Source organism: Hypanus sabinus, chromosome 5 (assembly GCF_030144855.1).
Source record: "Hypanus sabinus isolate sHypSab1 chromosome 5, sHypSab1.hap1, whole genome shotgun sequence".
NCBI classification, from domain to species: Eukaryota; Metazoa; Chordata; class Chondrichthyes; order Myliobatiformes; family Dasyatidae; genus Hypanus; species Hypanus sabinus.
In genome coordinates, this window is record NC_082710.1 from 150,585,135 (window position 1) to 150,605,044 (window position 19,910).

At 42.1% G+C, this 19,910-nt stretch overlaps 1 protein-coding gene across 1 annotated transcript in view; it reads left to right on the forward strand.

Moving 5' to 3' along the window:
• The window catches only part of LOC132394459 (collagen alpha-1(V) chain-like), a 251,204-nt gene that overhangs the window by 153,482 nt on the left and 77,812 nt on the right, over positions 1–19,910 (forward strand). Inside the window, exons 25-34 of the mRNA XM_059970642.1 lie at positions 51–104; positions 1,917–1,961; positions 4,149–4,202; positions 4,317–4,361; positions 6,179–6,232; positions 15,249–15,356; positions 16,529–16,582; positions 17,658–17,711; positions 18,249–18,293; positions 19,332–19,385. Of these exons, the coding sequence (XP_059826625.1) occupies positions 51–104; positions 1,917–1,961; positions 4,149–4,202; positions 4,317–4,361; positions 6,179–6,232; positions 15,249–15,356; positions 16,529–16,582; positions 17,658–17,711; positions 18,249–18,293; positions 19,332–19,385 (567 nt within the window). The remainder of the gene's footprint in view (positions 1–50; positions 105–1,916; positions 1,962–4,148; positions 4,203–4,316; positions 4,362–6,178; positions 6,233–15,248; positions 15,357–16,528; positions 16,583–17,657; positions 17,712–18,248; positions 18,294–19,331; positions 19,386–19,910) is intronic.

Genomic DNA, 19,910 nt, shown 5'->3' on the forward strand with positions numbered 1-19,910 from the left:
GATAGAAGGGCCCTCATCTGATGTTTCTTCATTGTTCTTGCTTTCTGCAGGGTCCAACTGGGAAGCCTGGTCTGCCCGGAATCCCTGGTGCTGATGGTCCTCCAGTAAGTAGCCGCAGACCCACATCCAGAGATGTTATGTAATGAGCTGTGCTATTGAGTCATTCCTTCTATGCCCAGAGATTGTGGTGAAGGGCAGGGTAAGATTTTTGAACAAGATGATTTAACCCTCTGTGTGTGAGTGCGCCTGGGAGAGACATGTGTTTTAATAAGCTGATGATGGAAGCTGGACCTGTGTCCTGTGGCCAACTCTGCCCACATCACTGTCTGACTAAATAATCCTACTGTCTGCATACTTCATGTGTTGCCAACAACCTAGAGTTGGTGGGTGATAGTCTGGTTGGATGATGGGAGATTTGAAAATAAAGTTTCACAGAATCTTTAACCAGTCCTGGTCCTGGTGCGGTAGCCCGGTGGTTAGTGCTGCTACCTCACAGTCTGTGTAGAGTTTGTATGCTCTCCCTGTGGCTGTGTGTTTCCCTTGGGTGTTCCAGTTTCTTTCACATCCCAAAGTTGATGGGGCTATTTTGCCATTGTAAATTGTCACTGGTGTGTGGGTGAGGGATAGAATCTGGGGGGCATTGATGGGAATGTAGAGGAACTAAAATGGGATTGGTGTAAATGGATAGTTAATGGTTAGCATGGGCTAGGTAGGCTGAAGGGCATATTTCCATGCCGTATGAGTCTGTGACTCTATAATTTTAGCTCCATTTTGACTGAGGAATTACTTAAAGGTATTTTGTTTCTCTTATGTTTTCTCTGCTCCCTTCAATTCAATTCAAGTTTACTTGTCATTCATCCATTCATGAATACTCATGAATACAGCCAAAGAAGACAACATTACTATAGTGGGGTAGTGTGGATTTAGTACATTGTTTTTAAGGATTATATGGGTCGGCACGACATGGAGGGCTGAAGGGCCGGTCCTATGGTTCTATGGGTCTAGGTGTTAAAGCCCCTAACCAACAGTCAAACATATGAACACTTTCACGGAGTTAAATAATCCCAATGCCCCACCCCCACCCCTGTGACACTGCAGCTTGAGGACCCCAGTCTTCACACATACTAATCAACAAAACCATATAAAGTATCTGTAAAAAACAACGATGTAGAATATGCATCTATGTAGATGAGGCTCTCTCCCTCCAGCCCACCGTTATCATACGTTGACCAACCTGATGACTGCTAAGCAAAACCATGGCTTTGAGGCCCAGTCCTTGCATATACAAGCACATATAGAATATTAGTAAAAATACAATGACTACTTTGGATTTTTGGGTTTTGACATTTTTTGACCTATGTTTAAGTTTAATTGTCATTTAATCATACAAGAATGCCCATGATTACAGTTAAAGGAAACAGTGCTACTCCTGAGCTGAAGTATAAAACAGAGTACCAATAGTCATACACAGCAAAACGTACATGGCATAAAAGAAATAACAGTAAAATATAGCCACACAGAAAAAAGGTTATATTCCACGTCCCTGAGTTCATAAATGTTGCAGCAGTCTGTAGTCAAACTCTGTAATCAAGGATTTTAATGTACTAATGAAGTACAATCTTTACCTGAAACACAAGTACACTGCAGAAGCTGGGGTCAAAGCGACACGTACAACGAGCTGGAGGAACTCTGCAGGTCAGGCCGCATCTATGGAAATGAGCAGTCAATGTTTTGGACCAAGACCCTTCGTCAAGTCCTGACGCAAGTTTTCGGACCGAAACGTTGACTGCTCATTTCCATGGATGCAGTCCAACCTGCTGAGTTCCTAAAGCTTGTTGTACACGAATCTTTATCGGGATGCTTTTTTGGCTAACTTTTGCACCTTGACCTCTGACCTGTTGCTTTCATTCTTACAGGGTCATCCAGGTAAAGAAGGTCCATCGGGTTCCAAAGGCAACCAGGTAGGTCTGAAGCACGGGATAGAGTAAGGGTTGCTTATTCTCCATTTGCTTGTGGGGTCAATTAAAAAAAAAAGCCAAAATCCGAGTTTATTATAACATGCATAAATATATGTATGCATAGGTACAATGAAGTACTAAGATTAGTACTTGATACAATATGGGCTGAGTGTGAAGATTTGGGTGAAATGCAGAACAGTACTGGATGACCAATATCAATACAATAGGCCAAGGGGCTGTTAGTGTGTTGCATAACTTGATAAATGGTTCACTGATAATTAGCATTCAATCCGAATCAGAATTAGGTTTAATATCTCTAGAATATGTTATGAAATTTGCTGTTTTGAGGAGCAGTACATTGCAATACATAATTTAAAAAAATTATAAATTACAACAGGAAGTGGTTTAGTGTAGGATTGGTGCAAAGTGTGCTTGATGGTCAGCATTGATTCTGTGGGTGGGAAGACCAATATCCATCCTATCTTTCTTTGCAACTCATTTAGAGGTAAGATTGGTTTGTTATTGGAAGACCTTGACAGCTGCCTGGTTTGCTACATTACACTGACAGAACTTTAAAAATGGAATTAATTGTCTGGAAATTGCAGGGTGAGTTTTTCCTTAATGTTAGTTGTAGGTTGGGTTGGCAGTGGAACTTACTGAATGACACGATGATATTTTCCATTTTCCTCCTCCCATTGGTGTCCCTTCCACAGAGAAGCAGGTCAAGATCTAAAACCATTCAAATGCAGAGTCCTTTGTAGATATGATGTCCGGCCCACCATGTGTAATCCTAAACTGTACTCAGTTACATTATTTATTGTATTACCCCATGAAATCGGAGACTGTTCAACCCATTGAGGGTGTACTGTCTCTCAGAGCAATCCCAATCTCCCACTTCCCCTAAAGTAGGGAATTGTGCAGAGTACAGGAAGTCCTGGTAGATGAAGATCGCTTTGCAGGAAACCAATGCACTAAAGGAGATCTGAAGCACTGGAACAATGCCTACAGTCCAAGCAAGCCACCAGAGATCAAGACCTGAGGCACTTTCATATGTTTTTTTCTCTGGACGCAGATGAAGGCTATTCAGCCCACTGAGTCTATGTGGCTCTTGGGGCATTCTTTAAGGTTACAAAAGACAAAATGGACCATTTTCTAAATGGACATTGAACCCATGAACATCATCTCATTTTTTTAATTGTTTATGTTTTAGCACTATCTTTAATTTATCTATTTAATAAACATTATATACATTTACTGTAATTTATTTATTTATTTATCAATCAGGTATTGTATTGTACTGCTCCTGCTAAGTTAACAAATTTCACAACATATGCTAGTGATATTAAAACTGATAGATGATCCTGAAATTGACAGGATGCAGTATTGGGCCAAGAAGTTTCAGAGAGAGTTCAACCTGAAAAACAGTGAACTGATACAATTTGGAAGATCAAAATTGAAAGCAGAATACAAGGTTAATGGCAGCATTTTTAGAAGTTTGAAGGAATGGAGGGTTCTTGGGGTCTTAGCACATAGCTACCTCAAAGATACTGTGCAAGTTTGTAGGGTAGTTAGGAAAGCATATGATATATTGGCCTTCATTACTTAGTTCAAGTGACGTGTGGTAATATTGTAGCTCTATAAAACTCTGGTTACATTGATGTTGAGTTCTTGATGTTCAGTTCTCCTCATCTTATTATAGGAAGGATGTGTAAGCTTTAGAGAGAATGCAAAGGAGGTTTACCTGGATGCCACCTAGATAATATAATGTCTTATCAGAAAGGGCTGTGCAAACAAGAGTTTTTCTTTTGGAGCAAAGGAGGATGAGAGGCAATGCGATAGAAGCACATAATATGAGCAGATGCATAGAAAGAGTGAACAGTCGATGCTTTTCTCCCAGGGTGGGAATAACTAATACAAGAGACATTTATGGTTATAGGAGGAAAGTAAAGTGGGGATGTCTGAGGTAGTTTTGTTTACACAGGGCATGTGAGTTCATGGAATACTGTCAGGAATATTTAAGAGATGAAAGATAATTGCAGGTCTATGTGGGCAGGGAGTGTTAGATTGATCTTGGAATGGGTTAAAAGGTCATTACAGCATCATGGGCTGATGGGGCTGTTCGTTGCTGTAGTCTTCTATGTTCTCTGCCTGATGATATATATAATCAACTCTCTCTTGTTTATATCACAGGGTCAGCCAGGTCCTCAAGGTCCAATTGGTTATCCTGGCCCTCGTGGTGTGAAGGTGAGACCTTGTACTGGGGATGATCAGTTGTATCTGTCTATGACAGAGTCTTTGAATATGATCACTCCAGTTTGCTCTTAGTCCCCTGGCTTACTGCTCTTCTCTGCATTTCAGGGATCAGAAGGAATCCGAGGGCTGCTGGGACACAAAGGAGAAAAGGTGAGAAAATTTCTTGGAACTCTAGTCCTTTCTTGATTTGGTTCCAATGATGAATCAATTGATTGATCACCCAGTGACTAGTGAGCCAAGTGATTGACAGAGTTAATGATTGATGAGCTCAATGATTGATGTACTCATTGATTGATGAGCTCACTGGTTGATCAATGAGTTCAATGATTGATGAGCTCACCAATTGACAGGCTTAGTGATTGACAAGTTTGCTGATTGATGACCTCACTGGTTCATGGGTCACTGATTAATATGCTCAGTGATCAATGAGTTCACTATTGGATGAGTTTACTGATCAAGGAGTTCACTGATTAATGTGCCAATTATCAGTGAGCTCACTGATTGATGATCTCACCAATTACTGATTGAAGAGATTGATCGATTATCTCTCTATCTGGATCAATGACCCTTATCCTCTAACCTTTTGCAATCCCTCTTTATCATCCTTTCCATTCAGTAATGCAGCAATCATTATTTGATGCCTTGAATTTAACTCCTGTGTAATCCCCCTTATGAGCTAACTACCCACTAGCTTGGGCAATTTGCTTGTCCTGTACCAGTTAGCCTGAAGAACCTGTTTCTGTGTTGTATTGTCTTGTAGTTCTCCACCTCCTCACTTTACTTTTGGGTGAGATTTCCATTCCCATCCCTGTGGTTTCCATTTTATTTACTGTGGGACTCAGGGCACATTCAATCTCAATCCATTGGCTTATACACTCAAGGTTTGGTATCCACCAACCAATAACTCCATCCCCTTTCCTACCACTTTCTGCCAGGGTGGTGCCCGGTTGGGGCCTTAGCACCTCAGACACCACAGTCTGGGAGTTAGCCCAACCTGCTGCCCCCTGAAGGTGGTCATTGGGAATGTACGCTTATTGTGACCAATGGGCAACAGAATGGCTCCTCTGGTATATTTCAATGTGAACATTGTTTATCCAGGGTCCTGTTGCACAGCCCCTTCTCCTCCATATCTCATTTTATTAAGTATGCAACGAGACACATCACTGATACTGGATGCTGGAGACAGTAGGTCATTGGTGTGAAACAGACAAGATGCTGCTATATTCTCAATATGAGAGCCCTTCTTGGGCAGTCTTGCACTCCATTAAGTGTACCAGTGAGGAAACTTCTGCCTGATGACTACAGTCAGCCACTTCCTGTAGAACCAAGGAACCCATGAGTGGTAAACTATGTGAGCTGACTGCAAAGTTAGAGCACAAATCAGAGAAGTTGAGTGAGATTGTGAGTTTGTAATGAGGGCTGAGGTTTCCATCTTTCCTTCTGGGAACTGAGCAGACCAAACTGCTGAGGAGTCCCTGTTCCTTATGGAAGAACTCTTTCCTCCATTTCAGTGTTGGCATTGTAGGTAATACCTTCACGTCTCAGCTGATTGTTCCTTCAGAAGCCACTCCGGACACATCAGGGGTGTAAGTCACACTGATGTTCCTGTATAGTACTGGGGCAATGCTGTACAGTTCGAAGTGATGTCCACCCATATTAGCCTCCCATGCACTCAGCTGGTTGTATATTAATGTCACACTCAATAGAGCACAGAGGAGATCTTCACAGTAGCCTGGGAAATGTACAATATCCAAAGGAGCAAGTATTATTAAATCTTTTTGCAGTATGTGCGATCTTGCAATATAAAATTGGCTATACAACATTGCAACAGTGAATGCAGTTCACGAAAGCACAGTCAGTAAGCTCCCAAGTTTGTTAAAAGAGCAACATATGTGCAATTCCTTTTACTCGGGCAAAACATTCTGCTGTTTTATAGCTCACTCATTGTTTTTCCTCTTTTTCCCCAGGGTGAAGATGGCTTCCCAGGCTTCAAGGGAGACATGGGCCTCAAGGGTGAACGAGTAAGAATGTCCCTTTATGAATAACTTGCATTCCCAAGTGCAAAGATGACTGTCAAAATTGGAAGATTGTTATGGGGATATCTCTGAGCCTTGGCAGTGGTTTGTAGCTGTCAACACACAATGCTGTCTTTTGGTATAGAAACAAAGGGTTAGCTGCAGGAGTAAACCTTCCCCTACACTGTCCCATCACACAGAACCTAACGCACCTCATCCTCACTCCATTTATGAAAGGCACATACAGAGCCAGAATTTCAACAGCTAGTCTCCCAGAATAGTGCTGTTAGGTCTCATTGTCAGTGCATTGCACGTTCTCTCACTTGTCAGTGTGAATCCCAGTGGATGTGATCTTTTCACTCTTTTAAAGGGACTGCAATGCAAGCCACAATGCTGAATGAATGTATATAGTGGTAATTGGTTTATATCGTCACATGTGTGGAGATAGAGTGAAAATTTTTTGATCGCGAGCCATCAGAGCAGATCATTCTTGTATAAATAATCTTGTAGAACTAATACCATTAAATACATTGAGGTGGTAAAAAGGAAAACAAAATGCAAAATATAATTCAAAGGTCAAAGCAAATTTATTATCGAAGTACATACTACATACTATATGTTATCATATATAACCTGAGCTTCATTTTCTTGTGGGGAATCACAGTAAATACAAGAAACATAGAATCAATGAAAGATCGCATGAAGTGGAACAGATAACCAATCAATGTGCAAAAAAATCTAACAAACTGTATAAATACAAAAAGAGGAAAAAGAAAAAAACTTATAACAACAATAATAAAATTAAATACTAAACAATAAATATTGACAGCATGAAATGTTGAGTCCTTGAATGTGAGTCCATAGGTTGTGGGGCAAACACAAGGAAATCTGCAGATGCTGGAAATTCAAGCAACACACACAAAATGCTGGTGGAACGCAGCAGGTCAGGCAGCATCTATAGGGAGAAGTGCTGTCGAAGCTTTGGGCTAAGACGCTTCGTCAGGACGAAGGGTCTCCGCCCGAAATGTCGACAGTGCTTCTCCCTATAGATGCTGCCTGGTCTACTGTGTTCCACCAGCGTTTTGTGTGTGTTGCTTCCAATAGGTTGTGGGAACAGTTTAGTAATGAGGCGAATGAAGTTGAGTGAAGTTATCCCCACTGGTTTAAGAGCCTGATGGTTGATGTTATGTCAGTGCACAACTACATATATTAAATTAAAGCACACACACAGGAGATGGCTGTGTGTATTCACATTACAGAGAGAGACAGAGAGTAATGCACGTGTGTAGACAACAGCACAGGAGTAGACAAAAGATGAATACATAGTTCTGGGGGAGGGGTCAATGCTCTAAAAGAAATAGATCCATACATCACACTTCCTTCCCCTTTAGATTAATACAACATAAGACTATGTATACAAAACATTCAATTTCCTTTTCATAAGCTCATATTCCAAATAAACAAGCTTTCACAGTAACAGTCCATAACTAACTTCACAGTTCTAAAAGTCCAGTCTTCTGGATGGCACTCCGTTTCTTTCAGGATAGTGCCTCTGGACCTCTGGAGTGCCATCATGCTTGGTAGGTGTCTTGACTAAGACAACTTTCTCAGTTTCCGGTGTCACGTTGCTGTCAATGACATCATCACTGTGAGGTAAGTCTGGTGAGTTCGTTGTGTTGGATGCAGTTGACTCGGGTGTGTTCTTCAGTTGAGCATCTAGTATGTGGTCCACATGACATCCCCATGTCTGATCTCCAACCTCCACTGTGTACATCAGTGGGCCAGTTCTTGTAGCTATCCCATTGGTTGTCTACTTGTCTTATCGGTAATTACATGCTAGGACTTCCTGTCCAATCTTGAAGCTCCTTCTGGTTCATTTAGCAACTGGCTGAACTGTTTATCCTGCACTTCCCACCATAGATCTGGTTTCAGAAGATCTATGCACAGTCTCAGATTCCTGCTCACAAACACCTTTGCAGGTGTTTGATTTGTTGTTGCTCGAGCATAGTTCTGATACACGAAAAGGAAGTTGTCTACCTTGTGCTGAAGGGAAATGTCCACCTTGTCCATTACTTTACTGGACTTCTTGAAGGTTTGAATAAACCTTCCAGCTAACTGTTCTTTGCTGGGTGGTGAGGGGATGACTTGAAATGTCTGATCCCATTTTTCTTCATGAACAGTCAGAATTCTTCTGACATGTATTGCGGTCTGTTATCACTCACAATTTGTTCTGCTAAGCCGCTTCTGGTGAAGATAGTCCTCAGAGCGAAGAGAGTCTTTGCTGAGGGTTGATTTAATTTGGTATAACCTCTGGCCACTTAGAATGAGCAACAACCACAATCAGAAATAAAGGAGTCCAAGAATGGCTCAGTAAAGTCAATATGTAATCTATTCCATGGTGATGATGGACACTCCCACGGTGCTTTTGGAGGGGCAGTTTGAACTTTTTGGCATCCCAAACAGCTTTTGGCCAAGTTTTCAACCTGCTTATCAATTCCCAGCCATCACATGTAGCTCCAGGTGAGAATCTTCAACTTGAAAGTACCCAGGTGCCCTTCATGCAGGTTTTCTAACACTCTGGTATGCAGTTTAAAAGGAACCACAACACAAGATCCTCCACACATCAGTGTTCTTTGACATACTGACAGTTGTCTCATCTCACTGAGAACTCTGGAAACATAGGCTTACCATGACCCGGCCATCCTTGCATGTAATTTCATAGACTTTTGATAACATCGAGTCATTCCTTTGGTATTTCAGAATAAGTTATCAGCAACTAGTCCATCAATGCGGTGTAAAATACTTTTGGTGGGTCACAGTGTGAAGATTTTTCTTCTTCAGTTCATATTGAAAGATGTGACAAGCCATCAGCTTTGTTGTGTTGCTTGGTACCCTTGAACTCTATGTCATAAGAGTGGGCTCCTAGGAATATTGCCCAACATTGTAATTGGGTAGCAGTCATCATTGGAATTCCATTCCAGGGATTGAAAATTGACACAAGGGGGCTGGTGATCTGCCACTAGCATAAACTTTTGTCTGTAGGAGTAGTGGAACTTCTTTATTTCCCCATACCAGACTAAGGGTCTCTCCGTCAATCTGTGCATAGTTGTGTTTTGCGTTCATCAGTGATCTTGAAGCAAATGTAATCAGGCATTCAGATCTGTCTTTCATAATCTGTGACAAAATGGCTCCAATGCCACAAGGGGATGCATCACATGCCAGTCTCATGGGCAGGGATGGGTCATACTGGGTGAGAAGTTTGTGAGATATTATTATTCTCTTTGTTTTCTTTAATGCTTTTTCACATCTTCCTGACCATTCCCACTTTGCTCCTGTCTGTAATAATGCATTCAATGTATGCAGCACTGTAGCAATGTTTGGGAGAAACCGGTGGTAGTAGTTTACAAGGCCAAACTATGACCTGAGTTGTGACACATTTTTAAGTTTGGGTGCCACTGCTTCAATCTTCTCTTGTGACTTATGTAAGCCATGCTTGTCAATAATCTGCCCAAAATATGAGATTTTATTCTTGAAAAGCTCACATTTCTCTCTCTTTGCGCACAGACCATACTCACTCAGCCTGGTGAGCACTTTACAGGGTTTTGGAGGTGCTCTTCATCATTTTTGCCAGCCACAATGATGTCATCAAGGTAATATTGTGTCCCTGAGATATCTTGGAGCACTTGGAGTTGCTCTTTGCTAGATTGCTGGAGCAGATGTGATGCCAAAGATGAGATGGTGAAACTGGAACAGTCCCTTGTGAATGTTGATTATGGGGAACTTCCTGCTTGACTCCTCAATTTTCATTTCCAGATAGGCTTCTGACAATTCAATCTTTGAAATCCACTCTCCATCTGCCAAAGATGCCAAAATTTCTTATATTCGTGACAGGGGATACTGCACAGTACACAGCACTGAATTGCTGTTTACCTTGAGATCCCCACATACCTCATATGCGAATGGCTCCTGCCTTTCCTTTCTTGATCACCAGGAAAATGAGTGTGGCCCAATCATTCCACTCAGCCTTGGAGAGAATTCCAAATGCCTCCAAGCCCTGCAGTTCAGCATCCACTTCGATGTAGTGTGTAAGGCACTTGGACGTGCTTTATGGAATCTTGATGTTGCTGTATCATCTACTTCAACTCTAGCCTTCATGCCTTTGAGTTTACCAATCCTCTTCTTAAGCACCTTCTCAATTGCATTAAGCAGCTGTGCCAGTCTCTGGTTAGGGCTAACATTTGGGCTACCATTGCCTGTTGATGACCCACTGAGAGCTTTGATTGAGTGCCAGTCTAGTTGGATTTTCGCAACCATTCACATCCAAAAAGTGCTGGTCCTCCACTTTTCAATACATAAAGCTCTAACTGCTGTGTTTAGCCTCCATACATCACATTTGCTTTCTGTTTGCCTTTGTGGGGCAGTTTTTCTCATGTGGAGGTCTTTTCTAATTGAATCTTAGGAAACAGTCAGTTGTAGTCAGCCTCTGGAGATGATCCTGTGTCCAGCTCCATTTTCAGCTTTACACCAGACACACCTATTGTGACCAAGATAATTTTGTAATCTGCTTCGGCTATACTCTGCAGTTCTAGGCATGACAGTTCAACTTTGTCAGAATCTATGTTGTCCGATGCTGTTTTACATTCAGTAAGTTAATACATTTGCTTAGTTTTGTGTTTGAGACTTTTCGCTGGGTTGTGGTTTTTGTCTGCTTTGTATATTCTCTCTATGTGATCTGCCTGTGACATTTTCTGCTGATGTTTCTTTGAACCAACATTCATTTGCAGCATGGGAGGATTTCCCACATCAATATAACTTTTGGCTTTTCGCACTATTCAGAGGCATTGTGTGCATCTCACATTCTAATCTCTTTTTCTGTAGCTATGCTGCATCCTTTGCTGCAGTTTCTCACAATATTGCTGTGGTCAATACCCATTCTAAGGTTAGGTCTGTTTCGGATAATAGCCTCTTCTGAGTGCTTTGACTGAGCTGTCCCTTAATGTACCATAAAGTCCATCTTGAATGTCACAGTACTGGGAAAGTTTGCACAGTTCTGCTGTGTATTCAGAAAGCCCTTCATCTTTTGACTGGTTCCTTTTGTAGAATCTAAATCTCTAAGCTATTACCAACAGTTTACAGCTCAAGTAATTTTGGAAAATTGTAACAATTTCATCAAACGGCTTGATTTCTGGCTTTGCAGGGGTTACTAAGTTGCGTAAGAGACAGTATGTTCTTGAGCTCATTAAGCTAAGAAGTGTAGGGGCTTTCTTTTGCTCCTCTGCGTTTCTCGCATTACAATGCAGCTCAACGCTCTTGATATACAACTCCCAGCATTCATTATCACTATCAAATTCATCAATTTTCCTGACTGAAGCCATCATCATTTTATTTTTACTTTAAATTTGCGTGTTTTTCACTATTACTCAAGGTTCCTTTGGCTTCTTCATGCTGTTTAACTCTTGCTGTTTTATCCCATAACTCTGGGTGCAGTTCATGATATTTTCTGAACTTCAGTTGTGCCTGTGCACAACTACACATATATTAAGTAAAAGCACGGGAGATGGCTTTAACGTTGTATTCACATTCAACGAGAGAGGGAGAGAGGACGATGCATATGTGTAGACAACAGCACATGTGGAGACGAAAGAACAACATGTAGAGCTAAGGGGAGAGGTCTCATTGCTGCAAAAGAAAAAGATTCATACTTTAGAGTTGAGGAGTAATACCTGTTCCTGAACCTGTTGGTGTGGGTCCTGAGACTCCTGTACCACCTTCCTGATGGCAGCAGTGAGAAGAGAACATGGGCATCCTTGATGATGGATATTGTTTTCCTGTAACAATGGTCCGTGTAATTCAGTGGTGAGGAGTGCCTTGCCTTGATGGACTGGGCCATATCCACCACTATTAGTAGGTTTGTCCATGCAAGGGAAATGCTATTTCCATACCAGGCCATGATACAACCAGTCAATATACTCTCTGCCATTATTGAGGTCTATCAAAGTTTTAGATAACATGCTGATTCTTCACAAACTTCTTAGAAAATAAAGGTGCTGCCATGTTTTCTTTGTAATGGCATTTATGTGCTGGATCCAGGAGAGATCCTCTGTAATGATTACATCAACAAATTTAAGGTTGCTGAACCTCTCCACATCTGATCTCCCATTGAGGACTGGCTCATGGACCTATGGTTTCCTCCTGAAGTCAATAATCATCTCCTTGTTTATGCTGACATTGAATGAGAGTTGTTGTGCCACCACTCAGCTAGGTGTTCAACCTCCCTCCTTATGTTGATTTGTTGCCACCTTTGATCCAACCAATACAGTGGTGTCATCAGCAAGCTTAAATGTGGCATTGAAGCTGTACCTAGCCTCACAGTCATAAGTATAAAGTGAGTAGAGCAGTGGTGGTGGTGGGGGGGGTGGTGGCTAAGTATACAGCCTTAGGGTGTATGTGTGCTAATGGCGATTCAGAAGGAGATATTATTGCCAATTCAAACTGACTGGAGTCTGCAAGTGACCAATTTGAAGAAAGATTCATGGAAGGAGGTATTGAAGCCAAGGATATGCTCACTTCTCATTGCTACCATCAAAGAGGTGCTACAGGAGCCTGAAGACACACACTCAATGTTTCAGGAACAGCTTCTTACCCTCTTTCATCATATTTCTGAAAGGACAATGATCCCATGAACACTCTTTCAGTACATTTTTAAATTTCCGCTATACATTTAATTTTCTTTCTTTTTGTGTACTTTTTATTATAATTTATAGTTTTTATTGCAATGCACTGCTGGCACAATACAACAAATTTCACAACATGTGTCAGTGATATTAAATCTGATTCTGATTCTTATTCTGACTTGTAGCTTTTTGATTAGTTTTGAGGGGATGATAGTATTGGATGCTGAGCTGTTGTCAATGAAGAGCATCCTGCTGTATGCATCTCCACAGTCCACATGTTTCAGGTTTGAGTGAAGAGCCAATGAAATGGCATCCGCAGTTATTGAGAAAACATTGTGTCAGTAGACAAGTACAGTATAAGCATCACAACGAGGTAGAGTAAAAGATCAATAGTTAATTTTTTTAGCGTATGAGAGGCCTGATAACAGGAAGACAAAAGCTGTCCTTGAGTCCAATAATATGTGCTCTTAAGCTTTGGTATCATCTGTCTAATGGAAGTGGGGGAAGAAAGAAGGAGGGGGCCCTTGATTAAGTTGGCTGATTTCCAGAGACAGAGATTGGACAGAGACAGTGGAAGGGAGATTGGTTTATATGATGGACTGGGTTGTGTATACAACATCTGCAATTTCTTGTTGCCTTGATCAGAGCAGTGACCATACCAAGCCTTGATGCATCCAGACAGGGTGCATCAATAAAAGATGTGCACTGATGGAGTGGAGGAGTTCCTTGTCAAGCAGATGAACAATCATTTCAGGAGGCTTGTTGTGGATGTGGACAACGCAAAGTTGCAGATATTGAAATCTAGAGTAAGAAACAAGCTGCTGGAGGAAGTCCATGGTTTGGGCAGAACCTGTGAAGGGAAATGGACAGTCAATGTTTCGAGTGGAGAGCGTTCATTCTGGACAGGAAGAGTAGAAAGGAGATGGTTTAGTATAAAAATTTGGAGGGAATAGCTGGTGGGGATAGGCGGGATCAAATGAGAATGGGGAAATAGGTAGATGGAGAAAGGGAACATGAAATAACAACATAGGCTGAGAGGTCTTAGGTGGAGGTGTCACGAGGCTGCAGATGATGGAATCTGATACGAGAGGGAGGTGGAGCAGAGTGTAAAGTAAGGGAGGTGGTGAGAGCAGATGAGGACAGTAGGAGAGGGGCCTAGTGAAAGTGGAGTTTGAGTAAACCCAGTGGGTGGAGGAGGGGAAAGAGAGTTTTGATTGGGGGTGAAGTGTGTTGCATTTAGAGAGAAGGGTGTGTGAGAGGATTTGGGCAGATCAGACGGAAAGAGAAAGGGACAGAGGGGGTTACGTTTATCTGAATTTAGGAAGTTTAATGTTCATAAAGAGGGAGTATGATGTTTAATGTTTAATGTGTAATGTTTAATGGGGAGTATGTGAATGGAGATCAGTCTTTGGTGATGTCTGTTTGTGAATCTTATCCTGTTCAGCGCAGTAGGTAGAGCCACTGCCTCAGCGCCCCTGACCCCAGGGTTTGATCCTGAACCTGGGTGCTGTCTGTGTGTAATTTGCACATTCTCATTGTGACCTTATGTTCCCCCCCCCCACCCCGTGCTCCAGCAATGTACATGTTGGCGGGTTAAGTGTCCGCTGTACATTGTTGTGTTGAGATGGGTAGGAGAACCTGGGGAGGAGGTGATGAGAATGTGGTGAGTTAAAGAATGGGGTTAATATGAATGGAAATTTGATAGTTGGCAAAGACAACGGGCTGAATGACCTGTTTCCCTGCTGCCTCCCTCTGTGAGTGAGGGTCAGCTTCTGGCATGCTTGCCATAGGAATGGAACATTCTTGTCCAATACTTGGTTTAAATGTCTGGTGTCTTGGCACAACACACGAAGTGCAATCATGGTGATGAGAAACTTCTTCCTTGAAAAAATATCCCTGCTCATTCGGATTCGAGCCAGTGCTCACTTTGGCGAGATCCTGTCTGATGAATCATCACTCATTCATTACAATAATCCTGGTGTGATCATCACATCCATTTCAGTGGAAAAGGGTTGAGCTCACTGAGCCCCACTCACTCAGTCAAAGCCCTGACACTTTAAAGTCAAAAACGTGCCAAATCTTTCCAAGAAAGATGGTCCAATTTTCCCTGAGTTCTGCTCCAATGCCAGTTCTGCCAGCTGAGAAAGTTTGGACATTGTCCAAGGGACATTGCAGAACTGATGGGGATATGAATGGGATTCTGTTTTACTGGGATGTTAACCATAACGAGGATGTTGTCCTAATGAGGAGCCCTCAACCTCTCTACTGTACTTGCCTCTGCCTACTCAACTCTTGGATAGAGCACTAAACAGAATGGTTGTAAAATTGCTTTACTATTGTCTTTGTAGGGCGAGATTGGGCCAAGTGGTCCTCGAGGGGAGGATGGACCAGAAGGGCCCAAAGGTCGAGTGGGACCTGCAGGTGACCCCGGTCCATTAGGTCCGACAGGTGAGAAGGTGAGAGACTCTGTGGTATGGTGCATCTTAGATGGCAAAATGTTCTTGTTAGTGTCAACGTCTGTGAGAAATTTCCTTTCCCCACCAGCCACTCTCCAGTCCTCTTCAACCTCCATATTTTCTCACTTCCCTCTATGACCTCCCAACCCTGCTATCCATTCTGCTCTCCATCTCGTCCTTCCTATTTCCTTTGCTACTTCACCTTTCCAGTCCTTATTCCATCCCCTTTCACTACAACTTTTTCTCCTCCTACTTTTCCATCTCCCATTCCCAGCATTCCATTTCCACTCATTCCCCACTCCTTCATTTTCTCTGCTTATTTTGGTCTTCCCCTCTTCCTCCCCAGTTTCCCATTCCCTCTCTTCACTTCTCTTTGCCTTCCTGTCCTTTCCCTTCTTACTTCTACTTCTGTTTCTTCCATACAGTCCATGATCCCCTTCTTTCTCCTACCTTCCTTCCTTCCTGAAATATCTTGTCCCCTCTTTTCTTTTGTTTAATTTCCTGGTCATTCCTTGCCTTGCCTTGAGAATGAAGATGTTTTGATTGATTGGATCCTAATAACTATCTCCTTCCATTCTAAAAACATCATGTTCTTTCCATCCCTGCCTCCAGCCAACTCCATATTTATCATTACCTCACCTACCCATTAGCCTTCTGTTATTCAAACTCTAATTTATGTCTCGTTACCTTGTGGTAACTACTCTAAGCTCTGTAGACTGATTCCATGACCTCAATCCTCTTGCTACTGTTATCCTGGCCTTACACAAAATCTTAATTACATTCTTATCCTCTCCTCCAATGCAAAATAAAACCTCCATCTTGCCCCAATGTTCATCCGTTTTTGTGGTTCACCTTACCTGATCCCCTCCATCTCATCAACCTTTCTTTACTCATAACTCCTTCTCCTTTTAGCCAATGCCTGCAACAAACTTTAGTCACCTTCCCTTGAAGGGCATGGGCAGGTGACAGGACAGATGTCTCCCCATGCTCCTGAAAACAGAAGACTAATCCTGAAATATCTGCAAAGTTAACATCTGTTTGATAGACCTGTGTTTTAACTTGGGATATTTTATTGTGTTGGAAGTTTCACTTAAGAATGTTACTCTCATCTGTCAAATATTTAGCATTATACTTGTGGATAACACCATTTAATATCAAGTATTTTGTTTCAGGGTAAGCTAGGAGTACCTGGTCTTCCCGGATACCCAGGGCGTCAGGGTCCCAAGGTAAGGATATCAGGAAGCACCATAATCGGTATACTGCATATTTAGTTCAAGTTCATAGATCATTGGACGTCCATCTTTGAGCATTATTGCTATTCCTTCATTGTATATATTTCCACATCTCTGGATTCCCTCTCTAGTCGGAGATGTTACAGGGTGATACACAAGAAAACAGGTCCTTCGCCCATCAGCCCTGTGCTGACAGTGTTCTCTAATGGAACACTGATCCTACTTTTTGCTTCCCAATTCTCATCAGCCCCACATTCTCCCACTCATCTACATGGTAAATTTACAGCAGCCAGTTAAATGCCAATCTGTTCTGCTGTGGGAAGAAATGCCCATGGTCATAGTGAAATCATGAAGACTCCTCACAGAGCCAGGGGTTGGGATTGAGCTTGGATCACTGGAGCAGAGAGACAGTAAGACAGTTTGCTGCACCAATCAGCAAACATAAGGAATGCTTCAATAGTTTTCCAGAAGGGCACCACTTCAAGAACATGGCTAACCACCAGCTTATCAATGACAAAAAGGGATGGGCAATAAGTGTTGTCAGTGATGTCCAAATCCTAAATGAATGGAGTCATAAAGTCATAGAAAAGCAGAGTACAGAAACAGGGCCTTTGGCCTGTCAAGTCCGTGCTGAACAATTTAAACTGGCAATGACCTGACCTGCACCCAGACCTACTATCCTTATTCCTACTATCCATGTACCTGTCCAAACGTCACATGTATGTTGAAAATGAGCTCGCATGCACCACTTGCACTGGCAGCTCGTTCCACACTCTCACAACTTTGTGAATAATTTTTGCCTCAGATCCTTTTTAATCCTTTCCCCTCTCATCTTTAACCTAAGTTCCGAGACTCCCTGACACTAACCAAAAATCTGTGAACATCTTCCCTTTCATGTGTTTTGGGACTATTACCCAGTTCAACCCAATCCAATTTGTGTTCCTTTGGTAGGTTGAGGCAATTCTTTCAAGAAAATAAAGAATCCTACAGCCGTGCTGATTGGGAGTTTATTGAGGCTTCAGTGACCTGTCGCTGTTTAATCTGCCTAAAACATGTCTTCTTTTCACAGGGCTCCCTTGGTTTCCCTGGATTCCCAGGTACCAATGGCGAGAAAGGTGCTCGGGTAAGTTCTGAAAAACAAAACAATAAAGGTATTAACCAAGAAGTACAAGCTCACCAACTGGAACCAAGCACTTTTCTCATGTGTGTTGAATTTGTCTCCCATCATCTATATCTCTTTCTCCATACCTACTCTGTTTCACAAACTTTTTTCTCTCTTTTGGTATTTCTTTGAGTTTCCTCCCCTTTTTATGGATTCACCTATTTTGCTATTCTCTCTCTCACTCATATTTTCACTTTCTTCTCTAGTTTTCTGTTCAAAGTTTCTCATCCTCTTTCTCCTCCATGTCCTCTCCCCTCTTTCCACACGACTTCAGGGAAACTGAAGGACTTAACTCTTCATCTCTGCCTCCTCAACTTACATCTTTGCATTCTCCGTTGAGTCTTCCTTCTCCATCTCCCTCACCATGACCTTTTATACCTGCTTTTCTCACCCCTTTTCTCATTCCTCCTTTGCTTTCTCATTCAATAGAGTGTCACTCTTCATTTTATTCCATGCCTATCTCCATGCAGAAATCTCATTTTTCTTCTGTCCTTACAGGGTTTGCCAGGCAAGATGGGTCAAAGAGGACAACGTGGACCCACGGTATGTCTGATTTTAAAGGATTTCAGTTGACTTCTCTTCTGATGTAGTTGGTTGAGACTGGTGAAGCTGTGGATAGTGAGGAAGGTTGACAAAGGTACAACAGGGTTTAGACCAATTGGGGATGTGGGCAGAGAATTGACAGAATGGAAGAATGGAGGTTAATCCAGGCAAGTGTGAGGTACTGCACTCAGGAAGGTCAAATGTAAATGGTAAGTATATGGTAAGTAGCACACTTGGGAGCATTCATATGCAGAGGAAACTTGGAGTGCAAAGGCACGTCTTCCTGAAAGTGGCAACTCAAGCAGGTAGGGTAGCAGAGGAGGCATGTCGTTCTTGCCCTCATTGAGTATAAAATTTGGCAAGTCTTGCTGCTGCTGCTGCTGCATAAAACTTTATATAGGCCATATTTGGAGTATGCAGTTCTGGTTGCCATATTACAGAAAAGGATTTTGGAGAGAATGCAGAAGAGATTCACCAAGATGTTGCTGGGTTAAGAGAGTATTAGCGTTAAGATGAAGTTGGGCAAATTTAGACTATTTTCTCAAGAGCGCTGGAAGCTGAGGGGCAAACTGATGGAAGTGTATAAAATTATGAGGGGCATAGATAAGTAGATAGTCAGAGCCTTTTCCCCAGGGTGGAAGTTTAATACATATTCACCCCAGGAAAGTTTAAAGGAGATTTATTAGGTAAGATCTGGAACATGCTGCCAGGAATAGTGGTAGAATCAAGTATGGTAGCAAAGTTTAAGAGGTCACATGAACGGGCAGGAAATGGAGAGTTATTGATTAGTACAGGCAGATGGGATGAGATTAATTTAGCCTCAAATGGCATGGATATTATGGTCTAAAGGGATTTTTCCTATGCTGTACTGTCCTTTGCTTCATGCAAAGAGATTATCATCCACAGATTAACATGGTTAGTGAGACTGAGAGGTGTTTCAATAGCGCCGTATGATTCCTGGACCTGTTTATAAGACCATAAGTCCATAACTGCCAGGAACTGGGCTTGACTGATAATACCATTGCCTTTCTTTCTCAGGGACCACGTGGTCAACGAGGGCCAAGAGGAGCAACTGGCAAGCCAGGTGCTAAGGTGAGGATAATGGGTGTGTTAAGTGTCTGGAGATTCTGTTAAATAGTGTCTGATCTTGGAGTGACAATGCTTACTGAGGGATGGATATATAACTGAGTGAGTGTTATAACTGAGAACCATATCGTGGGTGGGGGTGTGTTATAGAAAGTGAATTTTGCACCTTACATGCTGAAAATTCTGTATAAGCACAGCATCTATTTTATAAATGAGCTTCTTATTGAGGGTATGGGTAGGTAGTTATGTTATAACAGAGAGCTTTGCACAAAGTAATGGATCTTCCTGACAGGTGTGGAATGGCATCCCTATGTGTGATAGCAGGAGTTATAACTGAGAGATTTATATTTGGAGCAGGACAGAGTGACTTAATAGTGACATAATGAAGCTTATTGTCACTCTATAGCTGTAGTTCTTGTACTAGGTGGGAAGTTAGAAGACTGTAATTTTAAGAAGTTGTTTAAGATATGGATGTGTTGTTATAATTAGGGAGTTTAGCTGGGTGTTGGAAAGGACCAGAGTGATGTTACC